The sequence below is a fragment of the Petromyzon marinus genome, chromosome 1, assembly GCF_048934315.1.
Source record: "Petromyzon marinus isolate PM22_M1 ecotype Great Lakes invasive population chromosome 1, UKy_Petmar_22M1.pri1.0, whole genome shotgun sequence".
Classification (NCBI taxonomy): Eukaryota; Metazoa; Chordata; class Hyperoartia; order Petromyzontiformes; family Petromyzontidae; genus Petromyzon; species Petromyzon marinus.
Window position 1 is genome coordinate 14,471,585 of NC_133667.1, and position 26,808 is coordinate 14,498,392.

At 49.9% G+C, this 26,808-nt stretch overlaps 1 protein-coding gene across 3 annotated transcripts in view; it reads right to left on the minus strand.

Moving 5' to 3' along the window:
• Positions 1–22,522, minus strand: part of LOC116944602 (cAMP-dependent protein kinase catalytic subunit alpha-like) — a 113,374-nt gene extending 90,852 nt beyond the window's left edge. Inside the window, exon 1 of one of the 3 annotated variants that reach the window (XM_032958431.2) lies at positions 21,880–22,522. In XM_032958431.2, the coding sequence (XP_032814322.1) occupies positions 21,880–21,931 (52 nt within the window). In that variant the 5' untranslated portion in view covers positions 21,932–22,522. The remainder of the gene's footprint in view (positions 1–21,879) is intronic. The other 2 variants (XM_032958512.2, XM_032958633.2) reach the window with 2 other exon arrangements.
• Positions 22,523–26,808: the final 4,286 nt, after the last annotated feature.

Here is a 26,808-nt window from a genome sequence, read left to right on the forward strand (position 1 = left end):
TAGCATAGTTTTGCTACGTTCGGTGCGAAAGAAATTCAGCGTACGTACATGAGTAACAAATGTTCATTCGACGCGTGTCCATTCTTTCCTAAGCACTTTGATAATCCCTCTACACGTCACGATCAGGATATATCGCCATAAAAAGCATGTTTGCGTGTATGTACGTTGAACTGCTTTTCCACCGTACGTAGTCAGCCATGGCAATGGGTGGTGCGGGGGAAGGACAACAAACTAAACAGTTAAGAAATGAGTCTTCAATGTAGATTTAAAAGTGCGTAGCTCCAGCGGCTTCCTAATCTTTGGGAGGAAGAGCATTCCAGGTACGGCCGCAGAAGCGCATCTGAAAGTGCCACGCGGTGTGGTGACCGTCTTTGTTCGACAGCCAGCCAAAAGCCGCTGCCCCCGCAGCTGCTATAAGGATGTATGATGGGGCTGCGGAGGCGAGGGTCTCGTGCACGTGTGTGTGCACGCTAAGACTGCTGAACAAGCGGCTCACTGTTTGCCTTAAGCCTAATATGGCGCTGTTGTGTACAAACGGTTTAACTTGGCGAGGCCACATCCCACGTCTATTTTTTGCAAACTCTGATTTCAAAATGTTCCTGAATTCACCGGCCAGGGGCGGATCGTACGCATGCCTCACACTCGACCCCCACCACCCCCCCACCTCCCCAAGGACTACGTTTCTTGGGCTGTATTTTTACGCTCATTAGCTTCTCTCCAATGCCCACTGCCGCTCCCTTGCTCTTTTCGCGGAGAGTAGCGACGAGGCACGCGGTTTCGCCGTCCCCGCCAGCTCGCTTAGCGCACAGTCGCCCTATTTACATGCCGAGGTTCACAGTCCTCGGATGAGCGTTGGGTTAGCGGTGTTAAGTAACGTGCCCGGGGTTGGGGGGGGGGGGTTAGTGTTGGATTATCGCTACAAAAATCGAGTTAGATAACGTCTTCAAAGCCTAACGTATGACGAAGATGCCGCTCGTCCAAAACGTTATTTTGAACGTGAAATTTCCGCCGCTAAATGAGCGATTCCGTCTCCGTCAATCTGAATCAGAATATTTATTTGTACTGCAGGAATCCGATGAGCTATAATCTATTTTTTTCCAGTTAGGGGGCAGGTCAGAACATTACAACAACAAATACAAGTTTTTTTCTCAGATGAAGAGAAAGTTCCAGATGTTACACTTTAATTGGACTCTGCTCTTCACCGTATGAAAAAAAGAAATGCTTCTGGAGCATATAGTGAGGGAAAAAAGTATTTGATCCACTGCTGATTTTGTACGTTTGCCCAATGACAACGAAATGATCAGTCTATAATTTTAATGGTAGGTTTATTTGAACAGTGAGAGACAGAATAACAACAAAATCCAGAAAAACGCATGTCAAAAATGTTATAAATTAATTTGCATTTTAATGAGGGAAATAAGTATTTGACCCCTCTGCAAAACATGACTTAGTACTTGGTGGCAAAACCCTTGTTTGCAATCACAGAGGTCAGACGTTTCTTGTAGTTGGCAACCAGGTTTGCACACATCTCAGGAGGGATTTTGTCCCACTCCTCTTTGCAGATCTTCTCCAAGTCATTAAGGTTTCGAGGGTGACATTTGGCAACTCGAACCTTCAGCTCCCTCCACAGATTTTCTATGGGATTAAGGTCTGGAGACTGGCTAGGCCACTCCAGGACCTTAATTTGCTTCTTCTTGAGCCACTCCTTTGTTGCCTTGGCCGTGTGTTTTGGGTCATTATCATGCTGGAATACCCATCCACGACCCATTTTCAATGGCCTGGCTGAGGGAAGGAGGTTCTCACCCAAGATTTGATGGTACATGGCCCCGTCCATCGTCCCTTTGATGCGGTGAAGTTGTCCTGTCCCCTTAGCAGAAAAACACCCCCAAAGCATGTTTCCACCTCCATGTTTGACGGTGGGGATGGTGTTCTTGGGGTCATAGGCAGCATTCCTCCTCCTCCAAACACGGCGAGTTGAGTTGATGCCAAAGAGCTCCATTTTGGTCTCAACTGACCACAACACTTTCACCCAGTTGTCCTCTGAATCATTCAGATGTTCATTGGCAAACTTCAGACGGGCATGTATATGTGCTTTCTTGAGCAGGGGGACCTTGCGGGTGCTGCAGGATTTCAGTACTTCACGGCGTAGTGTGTTTCCAATTGTTTTCTTGGTGACTATGGTCCCAGCTGCCTTGAGATCATTGACAAGATCCTCCCGTATAGTTCTGGGATGATTCCTCACCGTTCTCATGATCATTGCAACTCCATGAGGTGAGATCTTGCATGGAGCCCCAGGCCGAGGGAGATTGACAGTTCTTTTGTGTTTCTTCCATTTGCGAATAATCGCACCAACTGTTGTCACCTTCTCACCAAGCTGCTTGGCAATGGTCTTGTAGCCCATTCCAGCCTTGTGTAGGTCTACAATCTTGTCCCTGACATCCTTGGAGAGCTCTTTGGTCTTGGCCATGGTGGAGAGTTTGGAATCTGATTGATTGCTTCTGTGGACAGGTGTCTTTTATACAGGTAATACGCTGAGATTAGGAGCACTCCCTTTAAGAGTGTGCTCCTAATTTCAGCTCGTTACCTGTATAAAAGACACCTGGGAGCTAGAAATCTTTCTGATTGAGAGGGGGTCAACTACTTATTTCCCTCATTAAAATGCAAATCTATTTATAACATTTTTGACATGCGTTTTCCTGGAATTTTTTGTTGTTATTCTGTCTCTCACTGTTCAAATAAACCTACCATTAAAATTATAGACTGATCATTTCTTTGTCAGTGGGCAAACGTACAAAATCAGCAGGGGATCAAATACTTTTTTCCCCTCACTGTATGTTGTAACTGTGGCCATCATCAAAGAAGTGAGACCAGCTCTTGGAACAAAAGTAGCCCATCTTTTCACTCCGTGTACACACAGAAGTGAAAATATTTCATTCATGGAACGATGGAACAATTACTCTCGTGTTGAAAACTGTTCATAAGGAACAGACTTGGAAGAACCACAGATCCATTAGCCTCTTGTCACTCATATGTACATTGTTTGAAGATTATTGAAAAGAGAAATATGTTGAAGCCATCCATTCGAATAAGTAAGCAAGGTTTAGAAAATGTTTCTCGACCAATGACAACTTCAATATTATCAATCATTCTGGAAAGACTAGTATCAATTTCCATTTTAACTCCCCCTTTGTAGACAATGAAAGGAATTTTAATTGAGTGTAAACCAATGCAGTCATCCAAGCTACACTACAATCATATTAGATGGCTGGAAAACAATTACTCCAATGTGAAATCTTATACGTTTTTGCCAAGTACAATAAACCGGCACAAACCAGACTTGTTCACTCAATTTTGGCCCGGGCCCAAGATAAAAAGCCAGAAATTAATTCAGCAGACGACTGATTCGATGAGATTTACACAAGGAGGTGAGGCGGGTATAGTTTTCGTTTATTTTAAGCGGGCGCATTAACATTCTTTAAATAGTTGGTTATCCCGGACTAGTGAATAGTCCTGTACACGGTGGCCCCAATTCAGCGTGGGCAGCTGCGTATGAGCCGCACTGTGGCTTGTGAAGAGCGATGTCCCGTTTAGCGCAGTCTGATATAAATTGTGCCTGCATGCCACGGGGCGTTCTTCCTGCTTCTTCATCAAAATCTGTGCTTGTCAATTTTTCGTTTAACCACCGCTACGTGACAGAGTGAGATACAAGAATAGTGTTTTTCCCCCTTTTTCTGGCAAAAAAACTGAAACCTTTTAACAAGGATTAATGTCTGCATTAACCACAATACCTGCAGTCAAGATGCAAACAAATAACATACTATGATATGTGCATTGTCCTTGAAACTGATTGGTCCACACCAAGGGACGGCTTTCTTTTGAGCCTCGACCCAATTGGTGCTCGACCAGATGACGCCAATAGGCGTCAGCACCAACTGGTCAAACACCAATTGGGTCGAGGCTCAAAAGAAAGCCGTCCCTTGGTGTGGACCAATCAGTTTCAAGGACAATGCATATATTATCATAGTATGTTTTTTGTTTGCATTTTGACTGCTGGTATTGTGGTTAATGCAGACATTAATCCTTGTAAAAAAGGTTTTAGTTTTGTTGCCAGAAAAAAGGGGAAAAACCCTATTCTTATATTTTGGTACTGGCAAAGGAGGTCTAATGATGATAAAGAGTGAGATACAGTTCAGATCAGATAAAAATCTGAATCTTTAGTTATCCTGGAGAAATCGATGAGCTACGAAGCATCTTTTTCACGGATGTCCAGGTTGGGGCATGGGGTCAGAAATTAACAACAATAAAACAATACAACAACCAAAACCCGATAGGAGTACAAAGTATGGAAAAGGAAATTTTTAAAAATTCCAGGTAAAGCCCACTGAGCTATGTAGCTTCTTTTTCAGAAGCGACCTGGCCACAAATGATAGCTAAACGAAGTGGCTTATCGTTTTGAGATTTAGAGCAGCCAAGTAATCCCACCACACGTTTGGTGATAGCCTTTATGCAGGGCAGCCATTACCCGAAGTGCCATTTCTCACAATGGAAGTCTGACGAATCTGCGTCATCCACCAAGCCCCTGCCTTCACCAGCGCTGGCTCACCAGAAGTATGCCTTACGCCCCTCTGTTGTAAGCCATCTTTGACAATGAAAGTTGTACACCACTTGCCAACACAGAAAAGAGCTAAATAAACCGTGCCTACAGGAAGAGGCGCGCGACTCTAACGCTTGCATTTTTGGAGCTTGCATGTTTTCCCCGTAGTCGCGTGGATTTTTCTCCGGGTTCTCCGGTTTGTCTCTCCAAGTTGTGGAATCAACATCATGCATTTTAGAGTATTTGGCTGCTAGAAATGTCCACATGATGAGCCACTTCGTTGACCTACCATTTGTGGTCAGGTCAATTCTGAAAAGGAGCCATATAGCTCAGTGGGCCTTACCTGGAAAAATAAAAATTAGTTTAGGTTTTAGCTTAGTTTTGCGTTGTTTGGAATGTGGTGCCTATGACCAAATCATAGACCACAAAGGTCCTTGGGAGAGGCCCTTCGAAACTAAACAGAGTTGAGCCTGGTTATTACTTGGATGGGTGACCCTACGATGGCTTGCCAGGTGTTTGTTGTTCGTCACGGGGCTGAGAGGTGTGTACCAGGAGACGGCAGTGCTGAGGGTGCGACCTATCTTGTCACATCTCCAAAGCTCAGCTGAGTTGAGCCTGGTTAGTACTTGGATGGGTGACCCGGTGTCTGTTCATCATGGGGCTGCAAGGTGAGGGTGGGTTTCCCCCTCTACCCCCCCCCCCAACCTGAGCGAGCTGTACCCAGCCCAATGCTGACAGCTGGCATCACAACATTTTGAGAGTAAACAAAATGAGAATCATCCCGAGCTTCTGCTTCTACTGCTGCTGCTACTTCTACTACTGCTACTTCTACTACTGCTGCTGCTTCTACTGCTGGTGCTTCTGCGGATGTCTCTGCTGTTGCTGTTATTCCGGTTTCTGAAAAATGTCACCAAATGTCAATGTCAAACTTGCTGATAACAGGGATTTATCGATTCATCACCCTGGACAAATTGACGAACTGTCGCAATTCAGGGCCGCCGATTCAAATTAAACCAAAATCTTTCTTTTGTCAATGTTTTTTTACCATCTCATTTGTTGATTTTTATGGGGTTTTTGATGTCTTCTTGCTTTGTTGAATTTTGTTCAATCCATTATCCTACTTGTGACATCAGAATCAGAATAATTATTTATACTGGAGGAATCCGATGAGCCACAAAGCTCTTTTTCACAGATGTAATTTATCGTTTCTTTCACACGTGATTCAATGCCTGTTATCATGAGCCTTAGCAATCGATCGTTAGTAAAATACTGCATTGTCGCACCGCTAATAGGCAAGGTTTTCCATTTGTGGCATTGTAGTTTAAAAACAACGGGTTTCATTTAGAATCTCCAATCCAGTAACGAGTGAGTTACACGTGTGTGCCTTAACGGTTCTGAGTGGTTCCCCAATCAAGTCCCAGATAAATGTTAAGGATCTTCAAGGCACTCCATGGATTCAAACCATACATACTCTACTCTCCTCCATGAACTCTCCACTCGAGGAATTTAAGAGCTTCTCTATAGGCTCCCCAGTCAACATTCACTTAAAGGGTGGTCACTCATTTCTCACCTGCGGTCCCCATAGTCTGTAGCTCCCAGCCACGATGGCGAGATGTTAACTCCCTCACCGGGTATACAGGACGTCGTGGGTTCGATCAAGACCCTGATGCCTGCGGTATATTTGGAGTTTGCATGTTTCTCTCCCCGTGGTTGCGTGGATTTTTCTCCGGGTCCTCCGGTTTTTCCCTCCACATTTCGAATCAACATCACGCATTCAGAGTATTTGTCTACTTGAAATGTCGACATGATGATAAGCCACTTTGTTGAGCATCGTTTGTGATGGCCAGGTCGCTTCTTACCTGGTAAAATAAAAATAGTAGCAGCAGCAATCATGCAGTCAACTTCAAGACCCTGTTCAAGTCCATGATTGAGGCCTTCCTTTCTAACTCTGCCTATGACCGAGACTCCTGCTTTCTTTTTCACCATAAAACAAATGAGCCCACTATCCTGCAGACCATCTGGAGTTTTGGGGTTTTTTCGCATGTAGACAGCGATATAAAAAGCCACATTGCATTTGAATTCTTTACAATAGGTTGGGTGGGGGGGGTTAGGCGTTATATCTGTGGAGGTGGCACCCTCCGCAGGATTGCCTGGGAACTACTAACGATTCCGTCACGGCACTGCCCCGGGTTCGTCGCGCAGTGCACTAACCACTCCCCATACAGGCACATATACACACACACACAAACACTCGCCATTTGCCACTAAGTGATGGTGATGTCACCACGGTGCCTGTGCCAGGCCAGGTGCACTTTGAGGCCACGTGAAGTGTCGAAGGCTTGCTGTCAGGAAGTCACGGGACAGACCCAGGTGCCATGGGTTGACTGAGATGACTGGCAGATGCACCAGCTGTACCCCTGACGACAAAGACAGAGATCCCCCCTCTTATAGCCTAAAGAGACTGTTGGGGCAAATGCTTTTAGCGAGCAACTATGAAGGCCAGCACGACACACGAGGGGGTAGGTGGCCGGCACCAGGCCCGACGACCTGTCTCCCCAGTGGCGATGTTTTTACACACTGCACCAGGTACTCATTTTAGGCTGAGTCAACCTAGGTGAGGCCCAGGACCATTTCAGATAATCATCACTGGTGTTGGTGGCCGTGAGCGGGAATCGAACTCGGGTCACTGTCGGGTTCCGGGTTCGTAGCGCAGCTCGCAAACCGCTACACTACCGCTCCCCACTACACAACCGCTCCCCACTACAAAGACAAAGATCCCCCATATAGCCTTAACAGACTGTAGGTGCAAGTACTGTTAGCGAGCACCTATGAAGGCTGGTAACGGAATCGAACCCGAGTCGCCGGGTTCATAGCGCAGCGCGCTAACCGCTACACTATCACTCCCTACACACACACTTGCACACACACCCACACGCACAAGCACCCTAAAAACTCCAAGTGTGCCCACGCCCGTTCAAGCAATATGTGGGGCTTATCTCTATCAGCAGCCTTGAGCCAGTAAGTGTTAATTACAGAGCTCATCGGTCTTTCAGTGAATCTGCTATGGTTAACTACCCACGAAGAAGTGAGGGTCACTTTACGTAGTGACATTGGAGGCAAGAAGGGGCAAATCAAATAAGACCTCGATTGTAAACGGGTCCTTGTGTCAACGATTGGAAGGCGCTCGCGAGGCACTAGCACGTCGTGCTAATTTAACTGGTTGCACGAGGGTGGGGGGGGGGGGCGGGGAATTGGCTGATATAGGCCACGAAGGTCCTTGGGAGAGGCCCTACGAGTTATGGCCAAACTGAGAGATACAGTGAGGGAAAAAGTATTTGGTCCCCTGCTGATTTTGTACGTTTGCCCACTGACAAAGAAATGATCAGTCTATAATTTTAATGGTAGGTTTATTTGAACAGCGAGAGACAGAATAACAGCAAAAAAAATCCAGAAAAACGCATGTCAAAATGTAAAAAATTGATTTGCATTTAAATGAGGGAAATCCATCGTCCCTTTGATGCGGTGAAGTTGTCCTGTCCCCTTAGCAGAAAAACACCCCCAAAGTATAATGTTTCCACCTCCAAACACGGCGAGTTGAGTTGATGCCAAAGAGCTCCATTTTGGTCTCATCTGACCACAACACTTTCACCCAGTTGTCCTCTGAATCATTCAGATGTTCATTGGCAAACTTCAGACGGGCATGTATATGTGCTTTCTTGAGCAGGGGGACCTTGCGGGCGCTGCATGATTTCAGTCCTTCACGGTGTAGTGTGTTACCAATTGTTTTCTTGGTGACTATGGTCCCAGCTGCCTTGAGATCATTGACAAGATCCTCCCATGTAGTTCTGGGCTGATTCCTCACCGTTCTCATAATCATTGCAACTCCACGAGGTGAGATCTAGCATGGAGCCCCAGGCCGAGGGAGATTGACAGTTCTTTTGTGTTTCTTCCATTTGCGAATAATCACACCAACTGTTGTCACCTTCTCACCAAGCTGCTTGTCAATGGTCTTGTAGCCCATTCCAGCCTTGTGTAGGTCTAAAATCTTGTCCCTGACATCCTTGGAGAGCTCTTTGGTCTTGGCCATGGTGGAGAGTTTGGAATCTGATTGATTGCTTCTGTGGACAGGTGTCTTTTATACAGGTAACAAGCTGATATTAGGAGCACTCCCTTTAAGAGTGTGCTCCTAATCTCAGCTCGATACCTGTATAAAAGACACCTGGGAGCCAGAAATCCTTCTGATTGAGAGGGGGTCAAATACGTATTTCCCTCATTAAAATGCAAATCAATTTATAACACTTTTGACATGCGTTTTTCTGGATTTTCTTGTTGTTATTCTGTCTCTCACTGTTCAAATAAACCTACCATTAAAATTATAGACTGATCATTTCTTTGTCAGTGGGCAAATGTACAAAATCAGCAGAGGATCCAATAATTTTTCCCCTCACTGTATGTCTTGCTGACAGAGACATAAAGAATTACAGAATTAGGCTGAAGCGGTGGCGAGAAGTTAACTAGCTCGCCCAGTATATGGGAGGCATGGGTTCGATCCCGACCCTGACGGCTGTATATTTGGAGTTTGCATATTACCCCCGCGGTCGCGTGGATTTTTCTCCGGGTCCTCCGGTTTTTCCCTCTACATTTAGAATCAACATCACGCGTTTAGGGTATTTGGCTGCAATCAATTTCCACGTGATAAGCCGCTTCTCGTTAGGCTATTATTTGTGATCGCCAGGTCGCTTCTGAAAAAGAGCTATATTGCTCAGTGGGCATTACCTGCTATAATAAAAAATTGTCTCAGTTTCAGTTTAGATGGGTGAGATTAAAGAAGGCCAAAGATAAGAGAGCTGTAGTCAAGATAAGTGAAAAAAAGACAAGGGAAGCGAACTGGATATAACGCGATTGAGCGGACAGAACTACGTCGCGCGAGTAGGAATAAGCGGTTGTTACGGCTGCCAAGGCATTAGGATGCTGCTGGATGCTTCTAGATGCTACCCACCATGCGCCTCGGCCTTTGTTCGGGCCCCGCGTTATGCGTCTCGCGCGTCATCGCAGACTGTTGCTTTACCCCCTATATGACACATCATTTATTACGACGCGATTTTTGCATAATCGCTGCGTTCTTCGGGAACGCAACTGCCGCCGCGTTACGAGCGAACGAAACCGTGAGCCTGGACCCCAAACCGCCAAACCCCTACGGAGGGGCAAAAGCTAAAGGAGGTTAACGACGCTACCTGAGCGACGAATGGACTTAAAACAAACTCTTGCCGTGGGGGGGGAAAGTGTTTTTTGTTTTTTCCCGAGCCGTCCACGTTGCTATGCCCCAAAAAAAATATCATAAATTGCGCGCCGAGGAATGCAGGCTCTCGAAATCCATCCTGGGCCTCTTGCCACAGTTTTGTTTTGACGTTAATGGGGGGGGGGGGTGGGGGGTGAGAACTTCACTTTACTGTTTACAACTGCAAAGTCCAAGAAACCCCTAAAACTAATGTGAGAAAAAACACAACACGCCTCGCGCCCGCCCCCTCTTCGCGAGCAACTGAAAGTCGGGCGTGGGCGCCAACGCTAACCAAAAACACCAGCGCGGACTCGCGTTCAATCGAGGAACACGGCCACACGAGGCACGGTCACGTTCATTCATCTATTCGCAGGCCGACGAGATGTCCACTCACGAGAAAGAGCGGCTTGCCTTTCACGTGTAAAAAACGAAGCGATACATCCGATTGCGTATTAAGCAAACTCCCCAACCCTCCCAATCCTACTCAACAACTCTGAAACCGAATTTTGTATTCATTTATGTCGAGTAACGAGACATTCGAGAGGTCGCACTCCTTGGGAGCCGCTTTCCCTGGTCCCCCAAGTCTCAAACCAAACACTTTGCCGGAAATCGCATCGCACCCATAGCGGGACTGCCTCGGTATCTCCCGCGAAACAAGCATGCCCACCGTTTCTGCACAGTGCCTTGGAATGGGGGGGGGGGTCACACTTAACAGCTTCACAAGTCCAACCACGGTGTAAATGGATAAGCGCACTGGGGCTTCCGATTCGGATCTCGCTGGCTTTAATTGATATCCCGGCACGGCAGTTGAAACAATGGCCGAGTTTCTGAAACGCCATCGCTTCCGTCCACCCAGCAGCATAAACTGGTGCACAGACCCGCAGTCGGTCGATCGGCAGGTCGCGTGCGGAGGGGTAAAGTGTGGGTGCTTCTACGTCTACGTGGGGGGGCACCACGGTGGCGAGATGTTAATTACCTCGCATGGTATGAAGGAGGTCGTGGGTTATACCCCGACCCTGACGCCCGCTGTATATTTGGAGTTTGCATGTCTTTCCCTCTCAGTATCTTCACGGTGGCTAGGAGATGTTAACTACCCACCCAAAATTATCTTTCTTAAAAAAAAAGTGGAACACCGCGCGCTATCGACACACTTTGAGCCGGGGGGAAGCTCGTCGACGCTCGGATTACGGCATACGGGGTGGGCGCTTAGATGTAAAAACCTTTGGACGAGCGACCCTCCTCCGCCCGCAAATCAGGGTTATTGATCGGCGTTGTAGGCGGCGGAGCTACAGTGCGGGCTGTTCGGATTGCTCGCGCAGACAACGCCTGATCCAAGGTGCAGCGGGTGCGGGTACACGATGCAGGGATGGGGCGCGACACGACAGGGAGACACGCACACTCCAAATATACAGGAGGCATCCGAGTTGAGATGGAAGCAACGACCTCCTGCATACCATGCGAGAGAGTTAACATCTTGCTACCACATCGCCCCTCGCCACTCAGAGTGCAGGGCATGCCACTGCACTGAGGCCCATGGGCCAAAAGTGGCCAAGTCCTGGGCTATGAATAGCGGAGCAAAATGGATAGGGTGAAGCCCGATTTCGTTCCCGGCATCAGGGCCCATGCCAATCATTAAGTTAACATCACACCACGGTGGTGGGCTGTCACCTACATCGCCTGGTATACAGGAGGTTGTTGGTTCGATCCTGACCCTGACGCCTGCTGTATATTTGGAGTTTGCATGCTCTCTCTCCCCGTGGCCGCATGGATTTTTTTCTGGGTCCTTCGGATTTTCCCTCCACATATAGAAATGCGCGTTTTAGAGTATTTGCCTGCAATGAATTTCCACGTAATGAACAGCCACTTCGTTGAGCTATGACTTGTGTGGCCCGGTCGTGTCAGAAAAAGAGCTATATAGCTCAGTGGGGCCTTACTTGGTAAATGAAAAAAAATCGTTTATAGATCAAACAGTTTATAGTTTAAATCGCTCTGCGCCACTGCATCGAACACGGGTGCTTCCCACTCGTATCGAGAGTTTTAAACGTACCAAAGCCGGCGTGGGCTCTGGTGTGAGGAATCAAATTTGGCAACCTCGAAATCCACTGCCTGCCCAATTGGCCGTCTCTTTGTTGCCCGGCGCCGAGGCCCTTCCGGCCCATGACGCCCAACGACAATTGCACTGCCTGCACACCCGATGGCTAGGCCACTGCCGTACGCACACACGCCCCGCGCGCACGCTCCTAAATAAGCGTGGGATTGGGTTGAGCGTGGGCCTGCAACGTTCCTTCCGTCTAGTTCAGGGGGTCGGCACAACCTGCCGCTCCATAATCCGCATGCGGTGGCTCTTTTAAGGAACTTCAGTGCGGCTCTTCAAATTGGGAAAAATAATGGCTCCTCTTGTTATTTTGGTTGCCAACCCCTGACCATGGAAGTCCAGTTCACCATGGAAGTCCAGATTTACCATGGGAGTCCAGTTTACCATGGGAGTCCAGTTTACCATGGGAGTCCAGTTTACCATGGGAGTCCAGTTTACTGTGGAAGTCCAATTTACCATGGGAATCCAGTTTACTATGGGAGTCCAGTTTACTGTGGAAGTCCAGTTGACCATAGGAGTTCAGTTTACCATGGAAGTCTATTTTACCATTGGGAGTCCAGTTTACCATGGGCTCATTCAACATTAAACTAAAAACGAAACTTTTTTTTACCAAGCAAGGCCCCACTGAGTTATGTATCTCTTTTTCAGAAGTGACCTGGCCACCACGAATTATAGGCTCAACGAAGTGGCTTATCATTACGTGGACATTTATAGCGGCCAAATACTCTAAACACGTTGACTCTAAATGTGGTGGGAAAAAATGGAGGAACCGGAGAAAAATCCACGCGACTGCATGGAGAACACGCAAACTTCAAATATACAGCAGGCATCAAGGTCGGAATCGAACCCACGACCTCCTGTATACCCGGCGAGGGAGTTAACATCTCACCACCGTAGCCACGCCCAATCATCGGCCCGGTCTCCGCCCGTCACTTCACACGCGCTAATGTGACCTCACCACCACGACAGATGCCGAACGATTGTAGGGGCCGTGAGGACCGGACTTCCCTTGCGATAAACAGAGATGCGTTATCTCAATGAGCTCTCAATCCCGGATGTTATAATTATTATACAGGAATTTCATTTAGTGCAAGACAAACAAACAGGATGAGCTACAATACGCTAAAATAATATAGGAGTCAAACTTCCTTTAAGATGTTCTCAGAGACCTCCGAGTCAGCGGTGTTCAGCTTCGCGCTTCCGATGGGAGCGGTTGGCTACGTACAGTGCGAAAGAAGTTCAACATAAATACATACTGCCCATAGACTCTACACTACCCATAGTCTCAATGCTGCATCTCCGCATAGCACAGCTGGTTATGAAGTTCGACACATACAAACTGCCCATAGACGATTAACACTGCCCATAGACGATTAACACTGCCCATAGACTCAACACTGCACCTCTGATTATCGCGGTTGGCTGTGTACGGTGCGAAACAAGTTCAACATGCATACAAAAAAACTTGCTTTATAGCTCGTCGGATTCCTCCACTATAAATAAATATTCTGATTCTGCATTGCTATTATGGCAGATGGACGAGACTGGTGGCGGAATGACAGCCAAAAGGAGGGAGCGTGCCCCAAAGAGGTTTAGGATCGCGGAAACCGAACTACCTACCAATTTGTATCTGCATTGGCCAACAAATTGATAATTTTGCAGTGCATCTTTAACAAATTTGCAAGTTACCTCTTACGCAAAAAAAAACACTTTCTCAACAGGATGTAACCTGCTTTGATTAACAGCTGCTTCCTCTTCTACCTTAATATAAAAGTGCCGAAGTGCCGCGTTAAGAAAAAATAAACCGCGTTCAGCGAAAATAATTTTCCCCCCCATAAATAATGTAACGATAAAGTTTGGCGAAATATGATGTGCTGTATATGCCGCTACGCACACCGTGCAGCGAGATGACAACTAACTAGAGGGTACGCCGCGTTACTGTATCATGCTGCGGACTGTATCGCCGTGCCGCTCAGACACGCATCTTGAGAAAGTTGTACGTCGACACGGCGTTACTATATAATTCCGCGTACCGCTCAGACACGCAGCGAGCTTCCCGCGTTATAACGGTGGCCCGCGTTATAACCGTGGCGCGAGTCCCACGTTATAACAGGAGTGTTCCCGAATGGAATGAACACTCACGTAGATATTCGCTGTTTAGTAGCAACGGACGCTTATCAATAAAAAACCGAGGCAGGAAGTGGACAAGGAGAAGGGTGGTGGGGGCGGCAACACGAGTCAGGGTGAATCGAACAAACGCGAATCGGAGTGTGCTTGGGGGGTGGGGTGGGTGGACAGGACAGTAATGGGGTGCCTACGGAAGGTAGAGAGCGACTACTAGACTGGTGATGGAATAGCCAGCCAAAGAAATAAGGTGGGTGGGGGGAGAAACTCGATGATGAATGAATGAACGAGATGGATGTGGGGCTTCAAACGGTGCATGGAGAGATCATGTGATGTGCGTTCCATCACAAACGACTGCCGAGAGACGGTGGGGGGGGGCGGCATTCATCCAGCAGTGGAGAGACAGCTCGAGAGAGCTGACGATTGCCCGCCAAAGGGAAGGTTATGAATGTTGTTGGGTTGCTTTTGATTCCTTCGTTGGGAGGGAATATTTACAGCGTTATTATTGAGCAAAGGACAAAGATAAAGATTCTCCGTATAAACTTAACAAACTGTTCGGGGCAAGTGCTGTTAGTAAGCACCTATCAAGGCCGGCACGGCACACGAGGGGGTGGGTGGCCAACACCAGGCGATATTTAACACAGCGCACCGGGTACTCATTTGAGGCTGAGTTCACCTAGGGGAGGCCCAGGACCGGTTCAGATAATCGTCACTGGGGTGTTGGCCGTGAGCAGGAATCGAAGCCGGGTCGCCAGGTTCGTAGCGCAGCGTCGCGCTAACCGCTACACTACCGCTCCCAGACACATACACAAAGATCCCCCATATAGCCTTTAGACTGTAGGGGCAAGTGCTGTTAGCGAGCACCTATAAAGGCCAGCACGGCCCACGAGAGGGTGGGTAGCCAACACCACGCCCGGCCGCCTTTGTCTCCCTAGCGGCGATGTTTACACATCGCACCAAGTTCAGATAATCGTCACTGGGGTTGGCCGTGAGCGGGAATCGAATTCGGGTCGCCAGGTTCGTAGTGCAGCGCGCTAACCGCTACACTACCGCTCCCCACACACACACAGACAGACACGCACACAGACAGACACACACACAGACAGACACCGCGGGAGTGCAGTCAACTCAACTCGCCACGTAAACACCCCAACCACCCGCTACCACTGCCGCTCCCAGACACATATACACACACAGACAGACACAGACAGCCAGACACACACAGACACACAGACACAACAACAACCGCCATTCGCCACTAAGTGGCGGCGACGTCACCACGACACTTGTGCCAGGCCATGTGCACCTTGAGGCCACGTGAAGTGTCGAACGCCCGCTGGCAGGTCACGGGGCAGACCCAGGTGCCACGGGTCGACTGAGATGACTGGCTGATGCACCACCTGTGCCCCCTACTGTGCCAACCTGCTGTGCTTTAGCCACCCGCCGCTCCGCTCGTTGTTGTGAGCGTCGCTCCTCCGCCCTCTGTTGTTGTTGGAGGGCGACTGCCTCCAACTTCCCAGTAGCGTCCTTCACGAGCCTCCTCCACAGAGGCCGATCTTGACACAGCTGGTACCAGTCATCAGCAAGTCCACTCAGCTCCACGTCCTCCTGTATCACTCCATCTCTTCTCTAGCCCGTGCCACGCCCGTTTAGCCGCCTCGATCCGGCCGAACAAAAGCTGTTTCAGCATGCGGTGGCTGGGCATGCGGTCTACATGACCCAGCCAACGCAGCCTTGCCTGCAGGACGAGCTCACCGATGGGACCTTGCCCAGATCTTTCAAGGATTTGTGAGCTCCTCACACAATCCAGCCTGGTTAAACGCAGGATGGATCGTAGGCAGGCTAGCCTAAATGTTTCTAACCAGCGAAGATGTTTCATTAAGGGGGTCCACGTTTCGCAAGCGTAGAGAAGGGAGGGAATGACCGTGGCCGAGAAGACCTGAAGCTTAGTGCGGAGCGACAGACCAGGTAGCTTCCACACAGCGTTACGCAACCGATGGAAAGATATTGCCGCTCGACTGATTCGGAGTGAGACCTCTGCTGTTAAACTGGAGCCGGTCATAAGCACACTGCCCAGGTATGGGAAACTCTCCACTCTCTCCACAACTGCCCCATCACCGATTGGGAGTTGTGGGGGTGGAGTGTCCGATGGTACAAAATACCCAGGCAGGTGCTTAGTTTTGGTGGGGCTGATGGTAAGGCCCCATCTCTTAGTGGCACGCTCCAGTCTTAGCAGCAGTGTCTCCAACTCCTCCTCTGAATGAGCAGCTATTACCAAATCATCGGCATAAATAACGTGGTTGAGCAAAAGAGAGCCATCCCTTGACCGCACCCGGGCATCGATGAGCCTCCCATTATATCTGTACACAGAGACACACACAGACAGACCGACACACACAGAGAGACCGACACCGCGGGAGTGCAGTCAACTCAACTCGCCACGTAAACACCCCCCCCCTATCACTGCCGGCTCAAGGCGCAACGCGACCTCTGACCGCAACCGATATCGGCTCGCACTGTATCCCTCCCCACCCCTTCCCCACCCCCTCCCCCCCTTACAGTGTACAGTGTCATGCTGTACACTGGGTTTTTTTTACAGTACGGAAAACGTGCTTTACAGTACAATCATCACGCGTTCACCCCCCCCCCCCCCTTCCATCAATGAGCCCCCTGCAGGCTTAAAAGTGACGATGCTGCATTAGGCAATTGATGATTAAAGAGTCGTTGATTTCATTGATATGATCAGTGCGTGCGCGTGGCTATAATCGCAGATTCATACACAAACGTAGACACACACAAAGATTCATAACAGGTTTTTTCTTGGGTATAGCCTTAACAGACTGTTTAGGGGCAAGTGCTGTTAGGGAGGAGCACCTACGAAGGCCGACACGGCATACGAGGGGGGTGGGTGGCCAGCAACCACGCCCGAGCCGCCTTTGTCTCCCCGGTGGCGATGTTTACTACACACCGCATCAGGTACTCATATGAGGCTGAGTCGACCTAGGGGAGGCCCAGGAACCGGTTCAGATACTCGTCACCGGTGTTAGCCGTGAACGGGAATCGAACTCGGTTGGCCGGGTTCGTTGCACTACCGCTCCCCACGAACTGTTAAACACACACGCACGCACACGCCTGGAGACAGATTCACACAAACAAACTTTTGATACACGCACACTCACGAACGAAAGACGCAAACCCTACTGACAGACACAAAACGAGAAGCACACTGAAAGAAAAACAAGTCTCAGAGACATAACAGGGTGAAGCGACATAACCATGCAGACACAGACACCACCACGCACGCGGAAACACAACACAGATACACACACAGCGAGAAAATAAACACAAACACGCACAGGGCAGATCGACCGCGATGGACACAAAGACTTACGAAGCACACGGACGACATACAAACACGCGCGCACTCACAACAATCAAGAGTCGGAGCAGACTTAAAGAGATGCAGACGGAACGGATTTGTGTCTGCCGTGTGTCCACGTCTGCCGCCCCCCCTCTCACAATCACTGATTTCAGCCCCCCTCGGGTTTCCACTCGAGACAAAGAAGACACGCCGCACCAAATGTCCCAATCACCATGCCACTGTATCCATAAGATTGTTCCGTCCATGTCCCTATCCCCGTGTGTCTTGTCCGCGTCTCGCCGTCTCCTTACCCCAAGTCACGCTGTCCACGTGTGTGCGTGTCCCGCCCCCTCTCCTCACCCTGTCTGTCCCACTCCCGTCTCCTCTTGTCCCACCCTCCCCACCGTGTCCCCGATGCGCCCTTGTCCCACACGTCTCTCTCCGTGTCTCACTGTGCCCCTACGCCGTTCTCCCCTTCACGTCTCTCACCTGTCCCCCGTCCCACCTTGTCCGCGTCTCGCTGTCTCCCTATCTCAAGTCACGCTGTTCACGTGTGCTACTCAAATCCCTGTTAACCGCCCTGTCTGTCCAACTCTTGTCTCCTCTTGTACACCCCCCCACCCCGTGTCTCTCCGTGTCTCGCTGTGCTGTCCCCCGTTATGTCTCTCAACCTGTCCCCGCGTCTCCCAGTGTTTCTGCGCACTGTTGTTCGCCCCACCACTTATCCGTGTCTCTGTTTCCCCGCGTAACTCACTCACCACCTCTTGTTACTCTTTAAGCTCCAATCATCTCCCCATAACACAATAAAGATGTCCCCCATGGCTCTTGTCTCACTCGTCTTTCTGCGTGTCCCAATGTCTCCCACCTATTCTGTCTTATCCCTCGACTCATGATCTCTCTCTCTCTGTCTCTCAATCCCACCCCCAACCACGTGTCTGTCTACCCATGTCCCGTTAACAGTCTTTATCTTCCTGTCTCTCACGATGTCAACCTCTCTCTCATGTTGTCTCCCCACCGACTCCCATCGTATCTCCCCTTGTGTCAACGTGTCCACCCATCCCTATTCATTTGCGGGAATTAAAAAAAAGAAACCAGCTTCATAGCTCATCGGATTCCTCCAGTATAATTACATATTCTGATTCCTCCCCCTGTAATTCTGTCCCCATGGCCTCCTACCACCCCCCCTCGATCTTCCGAAACGTAACCCCTTGGTCACCACTTCTCAAGACTATCAGAGATTGACCCCCCTAACCCTGTGTCACCCCCCATCCTGTCCCCACGTTTTATTTATATTTCCCCATCCCGCTCGTCGGTCCCCTTCATGAAACGCATTTAGTTCAAAGGTTCAGGTGAATTCTTTCATGAGCCTATAACTCAACGTATTCTATATACTGTATACACTTGGGTTCATTGTAATAAAAACTATATATTTTAAGTTACTGGCGTGTTCATAGCCGTCAACACCCTATCATTGACTACCGTATTAGAGACCAATTCAGACCTTATTGGTCACCCCGTAACCCTTATATAAATAGCAACGTTAATCCTACAGAGTCTCATCACAAGGGAGAAACACAAACAAATTGACATAATTTTTTTTGCCCGTATTGAAACGGCTGTACGCCGTATAGATCTTAAAACTCAATTTCCCTGTGCGCGAATATGGGGTAAACCGTATGGATTGACATCTATGCATGCACGTTCAGAAGAATATTTTTGTTTTACTTATCAGAATCTGCGTGTAGACTGGAGAAATCCGATGAGCTATTAAGCTATTTTCCACACACATGCCCAGTGGCCTTGCGCCGTGATAGTACACACTGGACTTGCAAAATTCAGAGGTTGCTGGCGTGCGAGTTTTAACAAGGGACACCCTTCTTCTCAGAATATGTAATTATACCGGAGGAATGGTTCATAAATATCTCCCAACCTACCTAATTCCGCGGTATAAACTAAAACATTTTTATTTGTATTTTACCAGCTAAGGCGGCCCCAACTAAGCTATATAATAGCTCTTTTTTTCCAGAAGCTTACCTGCCTATCGCAACTGATGGCTCAACGAAGTCGGCTTATCGTCATCACGTGGGAATTTATAACAGCAGCCTATTAACACGCCGTGATGTTGACTCTAAATGTGGAGAGAGAGAGGGGGGGGTAACCGGAGGACCCGGAGAAAAATCCACGGGACCATGGGGAGAGAGAGCCGCGAAACACTCCACATTCACAGCAGCAGGCGTCTGGGTCGGGATCGAACCCACGACCTCCTGGATACCAGGCGAGGTAGTTAACATCTCAAAGCCACCGTGATGATGATGGAGAGCCAGACACCGCAAATTCCAAATATACAGCAGGTGTCAGAGTCGGAATCGAACCCACGACCCCTGGATACCAGTCGAGGTGGTTAACATCTCCTAGCCACCGAGGGGCCCCTTCTATCCCCTCCCATGTCACCGACCGACCCTGTCTGTAACCCTATTTCTCTCATGTCCCTCCCTTGTCTGCCTATACCCCACCACCACATCACTCGTCTCCCCCTGTGTCCCTGTCCTCTCTATCCTCTTGTCTCCCCTCGTCCGTCTACCACCCACCGCCTTGCCTGCCTCTTGTCCCCCTGCATCTCGATTGTCACCTGTCCTGTGATTACAGGAAATGATTATAATCATGATTACATTAATTTCCTGTCTCTGTCCCCGTGTCCCTGTACGAGTGTATCCCCCAGTCCCCCCAATGTGTCTCTCCCCGTGTCTCCCTCAGTGTCCTCATGTCTCCTGCCCTCTTGTCTCTCTCCCCCAGTCCCCCCAATGTCTCCCTTCTTGTCTCTCTCCCACAGTCCTCCCAATGTCTCCCCTCTTGTCTCTCTCCTCGTGTCTCCCCAGTCCCCCCAATGTCTCCCATCTTGTCAGTCGCCGTGTCTCTCCCAGTCGTCTTCCCACTTGTCTCTCTCCCCATGTCTCCCCCTGCCCCCCCCCCTCTTGTCACAGTCCCCGTGTCTCTCCCCGTGTCTCTGCCAGTCTCCCCGTGTCTCTCCCAGTCTCCGCGTGTCCCCGTGTCTCTCCCCGTGTATCTGCCAGTCTCCCCGAGTCTCTTCCAATCTCCCCGTGTCTCTCCCAGTCTCCCCGTGTCCCCGTGTCTCTCCCAGTCTCCCCGTGTCTCTCTCAGTCTCCCCGTGTCTCTCCCAGTCTCCCCGTGTCTCTCACAGTCTCCGCGTGTTCCCGTGTCTCTCCCAGTCTCCCCGTGTCTCTCCCAGTCTCCCCGTGTCTCTCCCAGTCTCCGTGTCTCCCCGTGTCTCTCCCGGTCTCCCCGTGTCTCTCCCAGTCTCCGCGTGTCCCCGTGTCTCTCCGCGTGTCCCCGTGTCTCTCCCAGCCTCCCCGTGTCTCTCCCAGTCTCCCCGTGTCTCTCCCAGTCTCCCCGTGTCTCTCCCAGTTTCCCCGTGTCCCCGTGTCTCTCCCAGTCTCCCCGTGTCTCTCCCAGTCTCCCCGTGTCCCCGTGTCTCTCCCAGTCTCCCCGTGTCCCCGTGTCTTTCCCAGTCTCCCCGTGTCTCTGCCAGTCTCCCCGTGTCTCTCCCAGTCTCCTCGTGTCTCTCCCAGTCTCCCCGTGTCTCTCCCAGTCTTCCCGTGTCTCTCCGCGTGTCCCCGTGTCTCTCCGCGTGTCCCCGTGTCTCTCCCAGTCTCCCCGTGTCCACGTGTCTCTCCAGTCTCCCCGTGTCTCTCCCAGTCTCCCCGTGTCTCTCCCAGTCTCCCCGTGTCTCTCCCAGTCTCCCCGTGTCTCTCCCAGTCTCCCCGTGTCCCCGTGTCTCTCCCAGTCTCCCAGTCTCCCCGTGTCTCTCCCAGTCTCCCCGTTTCTTTCCAGTCTCCCCGTGTCTCTCCCAGTCTCCCCGTGTCTCTCCCAGTCTCCTCGTGTCTCTCCCAGTCTCCGCGTGTCTCTCCCAGTCTCCCCGTGTCCCCGTGTCTCTCCCCGTGTCCCCGTGTCTCTCCCAGTCTTCCCGTGTCTCTCCGCGTGTCCCCGTTTCTCTCCGCGTGTCCCAGTGTCTCTCCCAGTCTCCCCGTGTCCCCGTGTCTCTCCAGTCTCCCCGTGTCTCCCAGTCTCCCCGTGTCTCTCCCAGTCTCCCCGTGTCTCTCCCAGTCTCCCCGTGTCTCTCCCAGTCTCCCCGTGTCTCTCCCAGTCTCCCCGTGTCTCTCCAGTCTCCCCGTGTCTCTCCCAGTCTCCCAGTCTCCCCGTGTCTCTCCCAGTTTCCCCGTGTCTCTCCCAGTCTCCGCGTGTCTCTCCCAGTCTCCCCGTGTCCCCATGTCTCTCCCAGTCTCCCCGTGTCCCCGTGTCTCTCCCACTCTCCCCGTGTCCCCCGTGTCTCTCCGCGTGTCCCCGTGTCTCTCCGCGTGTCCCCGTGTCTCTCTTTAAGTCTCCCCGTGTCCCCCACCCCGGTGTCTCACCGCTCTCCGCCTCGTTGCCTTTCCTCGTCGTGGTGGCTCCGCTGTTCCCCATCGTCCACCTCCTCCTCCACCTCTTCTTCCACCTCCTCCTCCACCACCCCGCGCGCTAACCAAATCCTCCTTCACAATTCCCTTTTCTCGCTTAACCAACTTAACACCGCACCAACGCTTCACCAAAACCAACAGCGCTGCTCCTAATGACAACTAAATTTGTGTTTTTTTATTTTTATTTCGGGGTACCGCAACAGAAATTGTGTTATTCTCTTCGCGATTTGTTGTGTTGTTTAAGAAATATGTAAAATCATTCAAATGTAGCAGTCCCGATAGCTGAAATCAGCAAATCTGCCCCCACCCCACCTCCGTAATCCGTCAGCTGTCACCTCTCGCCTCAGATGCAAAAGAGAGGGAGGAGAAAAAAAACCCCACCAAAATATATTTTAACACTCCAAATGTTGTCGTTGTTGGTTCTTCTTGTTGGAAATAAACCAATCACGCCGGTTAAATCCGTGCAATTGTTCTTATTATTACGATAATAATCGTGTTATTTTTAATTCACGACCGATAGCGGATGACGACGATGTCGATGCCGCCGCCGCCGCCGATGACGGCGAGACGCGCGAGGATCCCTCCGCGCGCGAAAAAAGATGGCCGCGGAGTGTGCCGGGAGGACTCGCCCCCATAGCCCCCCCCCCACACGGAACTACTTTTAATGCCTCTTATTATTCAATAAAATCGGGAAAGAATTCTTTATTTTACAACTTCTAAACCCGCCCCGTCCCAAGGCCAATGCATTTGACTCGCGCGCGCGTCTTGCGTTAAGGGAGCGAGTTTATTTAGCGGCCGCGCGCGCGTACACGACCCCGGTGTTGGTGAGTGAAGCGGCTCGGTTAGCACCGCCTCTTCAACCCCACAGCCCCCACCGCCCCGCCCCTCTCACACCCCCACCACCACCAACCTCCTCGCTCGCGTTGACGTCATAAGTGTCAAGTGTAACGGGACCGCGTACACTTTCACTGCACGTGTCCACACGCTGGCCAAGTGCGCCTAGTCCTCGTTTAACGCGTGTTCGCGCGATAACGCGTTTTCGCCGTTGCATAACGCGCTTGTTCCATCCCGGAACGCTTTTGGCACAACGCGTGAGCGCCCTTCTGCCGTTAGAACACCGCACCGTTATAGCACGAAAACACGCGCACCGTCATCACGTGGAGCTCCGCACCGTTAGGACGCAGAAACAAGGCGCACCATTACAACAAGGAACGCGCACTGTTATCATGCGGAACGCTGCACCGTTGTAACGCGGAGCGCAAGACGACGAACTGCTTCCTTTGAGCTGCGCGCCTGAGCGGCTGCGATGCGGTAATGCGGAATGATACGGTAACGGCGTCGGAGTACAGTGAGTTATTTGTCCCGCCATCTCAGTGCGGCGCGTCGCGCGTGGTCCACACACCGCATCTCGCCAAACGTTGTCGTCGTTGCATTATTTGCGGGGCAATTGTTTTTCGCTGAACTTTCGTTTTTCGCTTAACACGACGCCTCTCAGGAACGCGCTAGCGGCGTTAAACGAGGACTCGCCGTGCGCTTCCCGCGCACGGTATACGCCAGTGGTTGGTTCTCTTAGGGGCCGTCCATAAGTGACGTCACGCGATTTTTGACGATTTTTGACCCCCCCCCTTCGTCACACGGCGTCAAAAAAAAGTCAGACCCCCCCCCCTCAAATATGACGTCACAAAGCTCTGCCCACCCCCCCCCCCAAAATAAAAGATGCTTCAAATCGCTTTAAACTATTGTAATTGTAGTGCGTATTTAATGTGGCGCTGCACTCTGATGTAGGAGAAAACATTTATTTTAAAAAAAAGTCTATTTAATTAAGTAGAACGTATTTATTTAAAGTTGCGCATTTTTATGTGACGTCACATTTCTCACCCCCCCCCTATCGTCACACATCGTCACAAATGTCTGACCCCACCCCCAACGTGCGTGACGTAATTTATGGACGGCCCCTTAACCCTTTTCTGGCCACTGTTACCCACTTGTTGGATTTTGTTTCAACCGAGTAACCAAACTCCCTTGCACTGACCCAACACGGTTCTGCGAAATAAATGCGTGAATTAATGGACGTCAACATTGCAAACCAATCGTCCGTTTTGTGAAGTTTCCTAACTAGCGAGTATCTGCAAAAAAATTCAACGGGCCCTCATGCGCGCGTGACGTCATTTGTCAGCCGCTTAACTCTTGGGAACCCCACATTGTTTACGATCAACGAGTTTAGGAAGGTATTTTATATCGTTCTAGGTTACCATATTACATTTTTTGTTAATTTAGTAAATTATTTTTAAAATGTGTCCTGTACAGCGCTTTGAGATCCTTGATGAAAAGCCGCTATATAAATGTAATTATTATATGGATTTATGTTTTTATCACAGTTATTTTATATTTGCACAACATTATTCTCACGTATATGATGGAATTTTCACACGTTTATAAATCCACCTCGCGTAGTCTCTGGGACATTGGCACGTAACCCCCCCCCCCCCCCCCCCCATTGGTCCGCGTACACCCCCAGGGTTTAGAACCACTAGTTTATACCATACCACACGAATACTGCATGCAGTCATATTGAAATGAGTACACGTGGCAGAAATCATCGCTTCCTGCTTGGCGGCAGACTAATACAGGCAGCCCTCGACTTACGAACACCCGACTTACGAACACCCGACTTATGAACATCCGACTTACGAACACCCGACTTACAAACACCCGACTTACGAACATCCGACTTACAAACATCCGACTTATGAACATCCGACTTACGAACACCCGACTTACAAACACCCGACTTACAAACATCCGACTTACAAACATCCGACTTATGAACATCCGACTTACGAACACCCGCACTTACGAACACCCACATTTAAGAACACTCGACTTACGAACGCCCCACTTACAAACACCCGCACTTTCGAACCAGCTTCCATGAAAGATTTGTTATATTTTTTAACATTGACTTAAAACGCGAACTTTCACAATGCATATTGAACGATGGGACTATTTTCTTTGGCTTAGCGATCCTCCGCGAGGTGTAAATGAGTCGGCCTCGTGCTGGGAGTGCGTGTTTGTGTGTATGGGGGCGTTTAACTGGACGCTACTGGGCAGTCGCCCTCCAGCAACAATGGAGGGCAGAAGAGCAACGCTGATTGAGATGACTGGTAGATGCAGTTATATCAGTCAGCCAACCCATGGCACCTTTGTCTGTCCCGAGACCTCCTGTTCGCGAGCCTTCGACACTTCACGTGGCATCAAAGTCCACCTGGCCTGGCACAGGTATGGTGGTTACGGCCCCGTCGCTTAGTGGTCAATGCGGGTATTGATACCAGGCAGTGCTGGTATCACCTTCGTCTTTGCAGTATAGGGTACAGCAGGTGCATTTGCCAGTCATCTCGGTCAGCCAACCCAGGTGCCCCCGTGTTCTCCTGCGAACCGTTCGACTTACGAACGGGCCTCGGGAACGAATCGCATTCGTGAGTCGAGGACTGCCCTAATGGCCAGGGCGCCTCGTGCCCACGCGGACAGCTGTTGCGAGGACTCGACGAGCACCACCTTACTTGAAAACGAGTCGCGAGACTCAAGGGAGGCGGCTTCCTCGCGTAAACAAGCGCGCGCGATCGTTGTGGTGGCCATGTATTAGACATCTCGCCACCGCGGCGGCACCCTAAATGGATAAGGGGCCGTCTATAAATGACGTCACGCGATTTTGGACGATTTTTGACCCCCCCTCCCCCCCTCGTCACACATGTAGTGCGTATTTAATGTGCCGCTGCACTCTGATGTTGTAGGAGAAAACATTTATTAAAAAGTCTATTTAATTAAGTAGAACGTGTTGTCTATATTTATTTAATGTTGCGCATTTTGATGTGACGTCACATTTCTCACATCGTCACAAATGTCTGACCCCCCCCCCCCCCGGTGCGTGACGTCATTTATGGACGGCCCCTTAGGATATTTGGCTAATATATATTTCCACGTGATGATAAGCCACTTCGTTAAGCTATCATTTGTGGCCAGGTCACTTCTGAAAAAGACCTGCACCATATCGTTCAGTGGACCTTACCTGATAAAATAAAATGTTACCGTAGTGCCCAGCGTCACTCAGGTTCTGGCCCAACCACATGTCATCAACATAAGACCGGGCAAACGTCCTCCAAGCAACCAACGTGATCGACACGGTAGTGTGGGGAAGGAATTCATCCAGCAGTGGAATGACAAAGTAGCTTTAAATTATTAATGGCATGTGGGTCATTAACCTTTGCAGGCAATCCCCCCCCCTCCATACCACCCACCGCCTTCGATGTTTAAGCTATCCCGCAGTCAGTCATTGCCATTCATATTTAATTATAAACCACGCGTTACCGTATCCTTTAGATTATGAAGACGCGCAGGAAAGTAAGACGTCACTCAATAAGTTTCGATTGAAAATATTAATAAAAATTGTGCGTTTTATAATGGGGGGGGGGAGAATAGGGAGGTATTTGCTACAGGGGTTATGAAAACGCGTATCCCTACATATAAATAGGAACCGTCTTCCAGAAGAATATTCCGAACATCTGGTGGCGTCTTCTGTGTTCTGGGTGGTCATGTTTCGCTTTTGAGGAACCGTTTTCTGGAAGATGATTTTGGACGTCTGGTAGTGTCTTTTGTCCTCTGGGTGGTCCGTGTATCACTTCGGAGGAACCATCTGCAGGAAGATGATTTTGGACATCTGGTGGTGTCTTCTGTCCTCTGGGTGGTCATGTATTGCTCCGGAGGAACCGTCTGCTGGAAGATGATTCTGAATAACTAGTTTCAAACACATCTTTCGGAAGCCAATGTATTCCTAAGATTATGAGGGGACACATGCGTCTTGTAATTTGGAGAATGCCGTATATACAT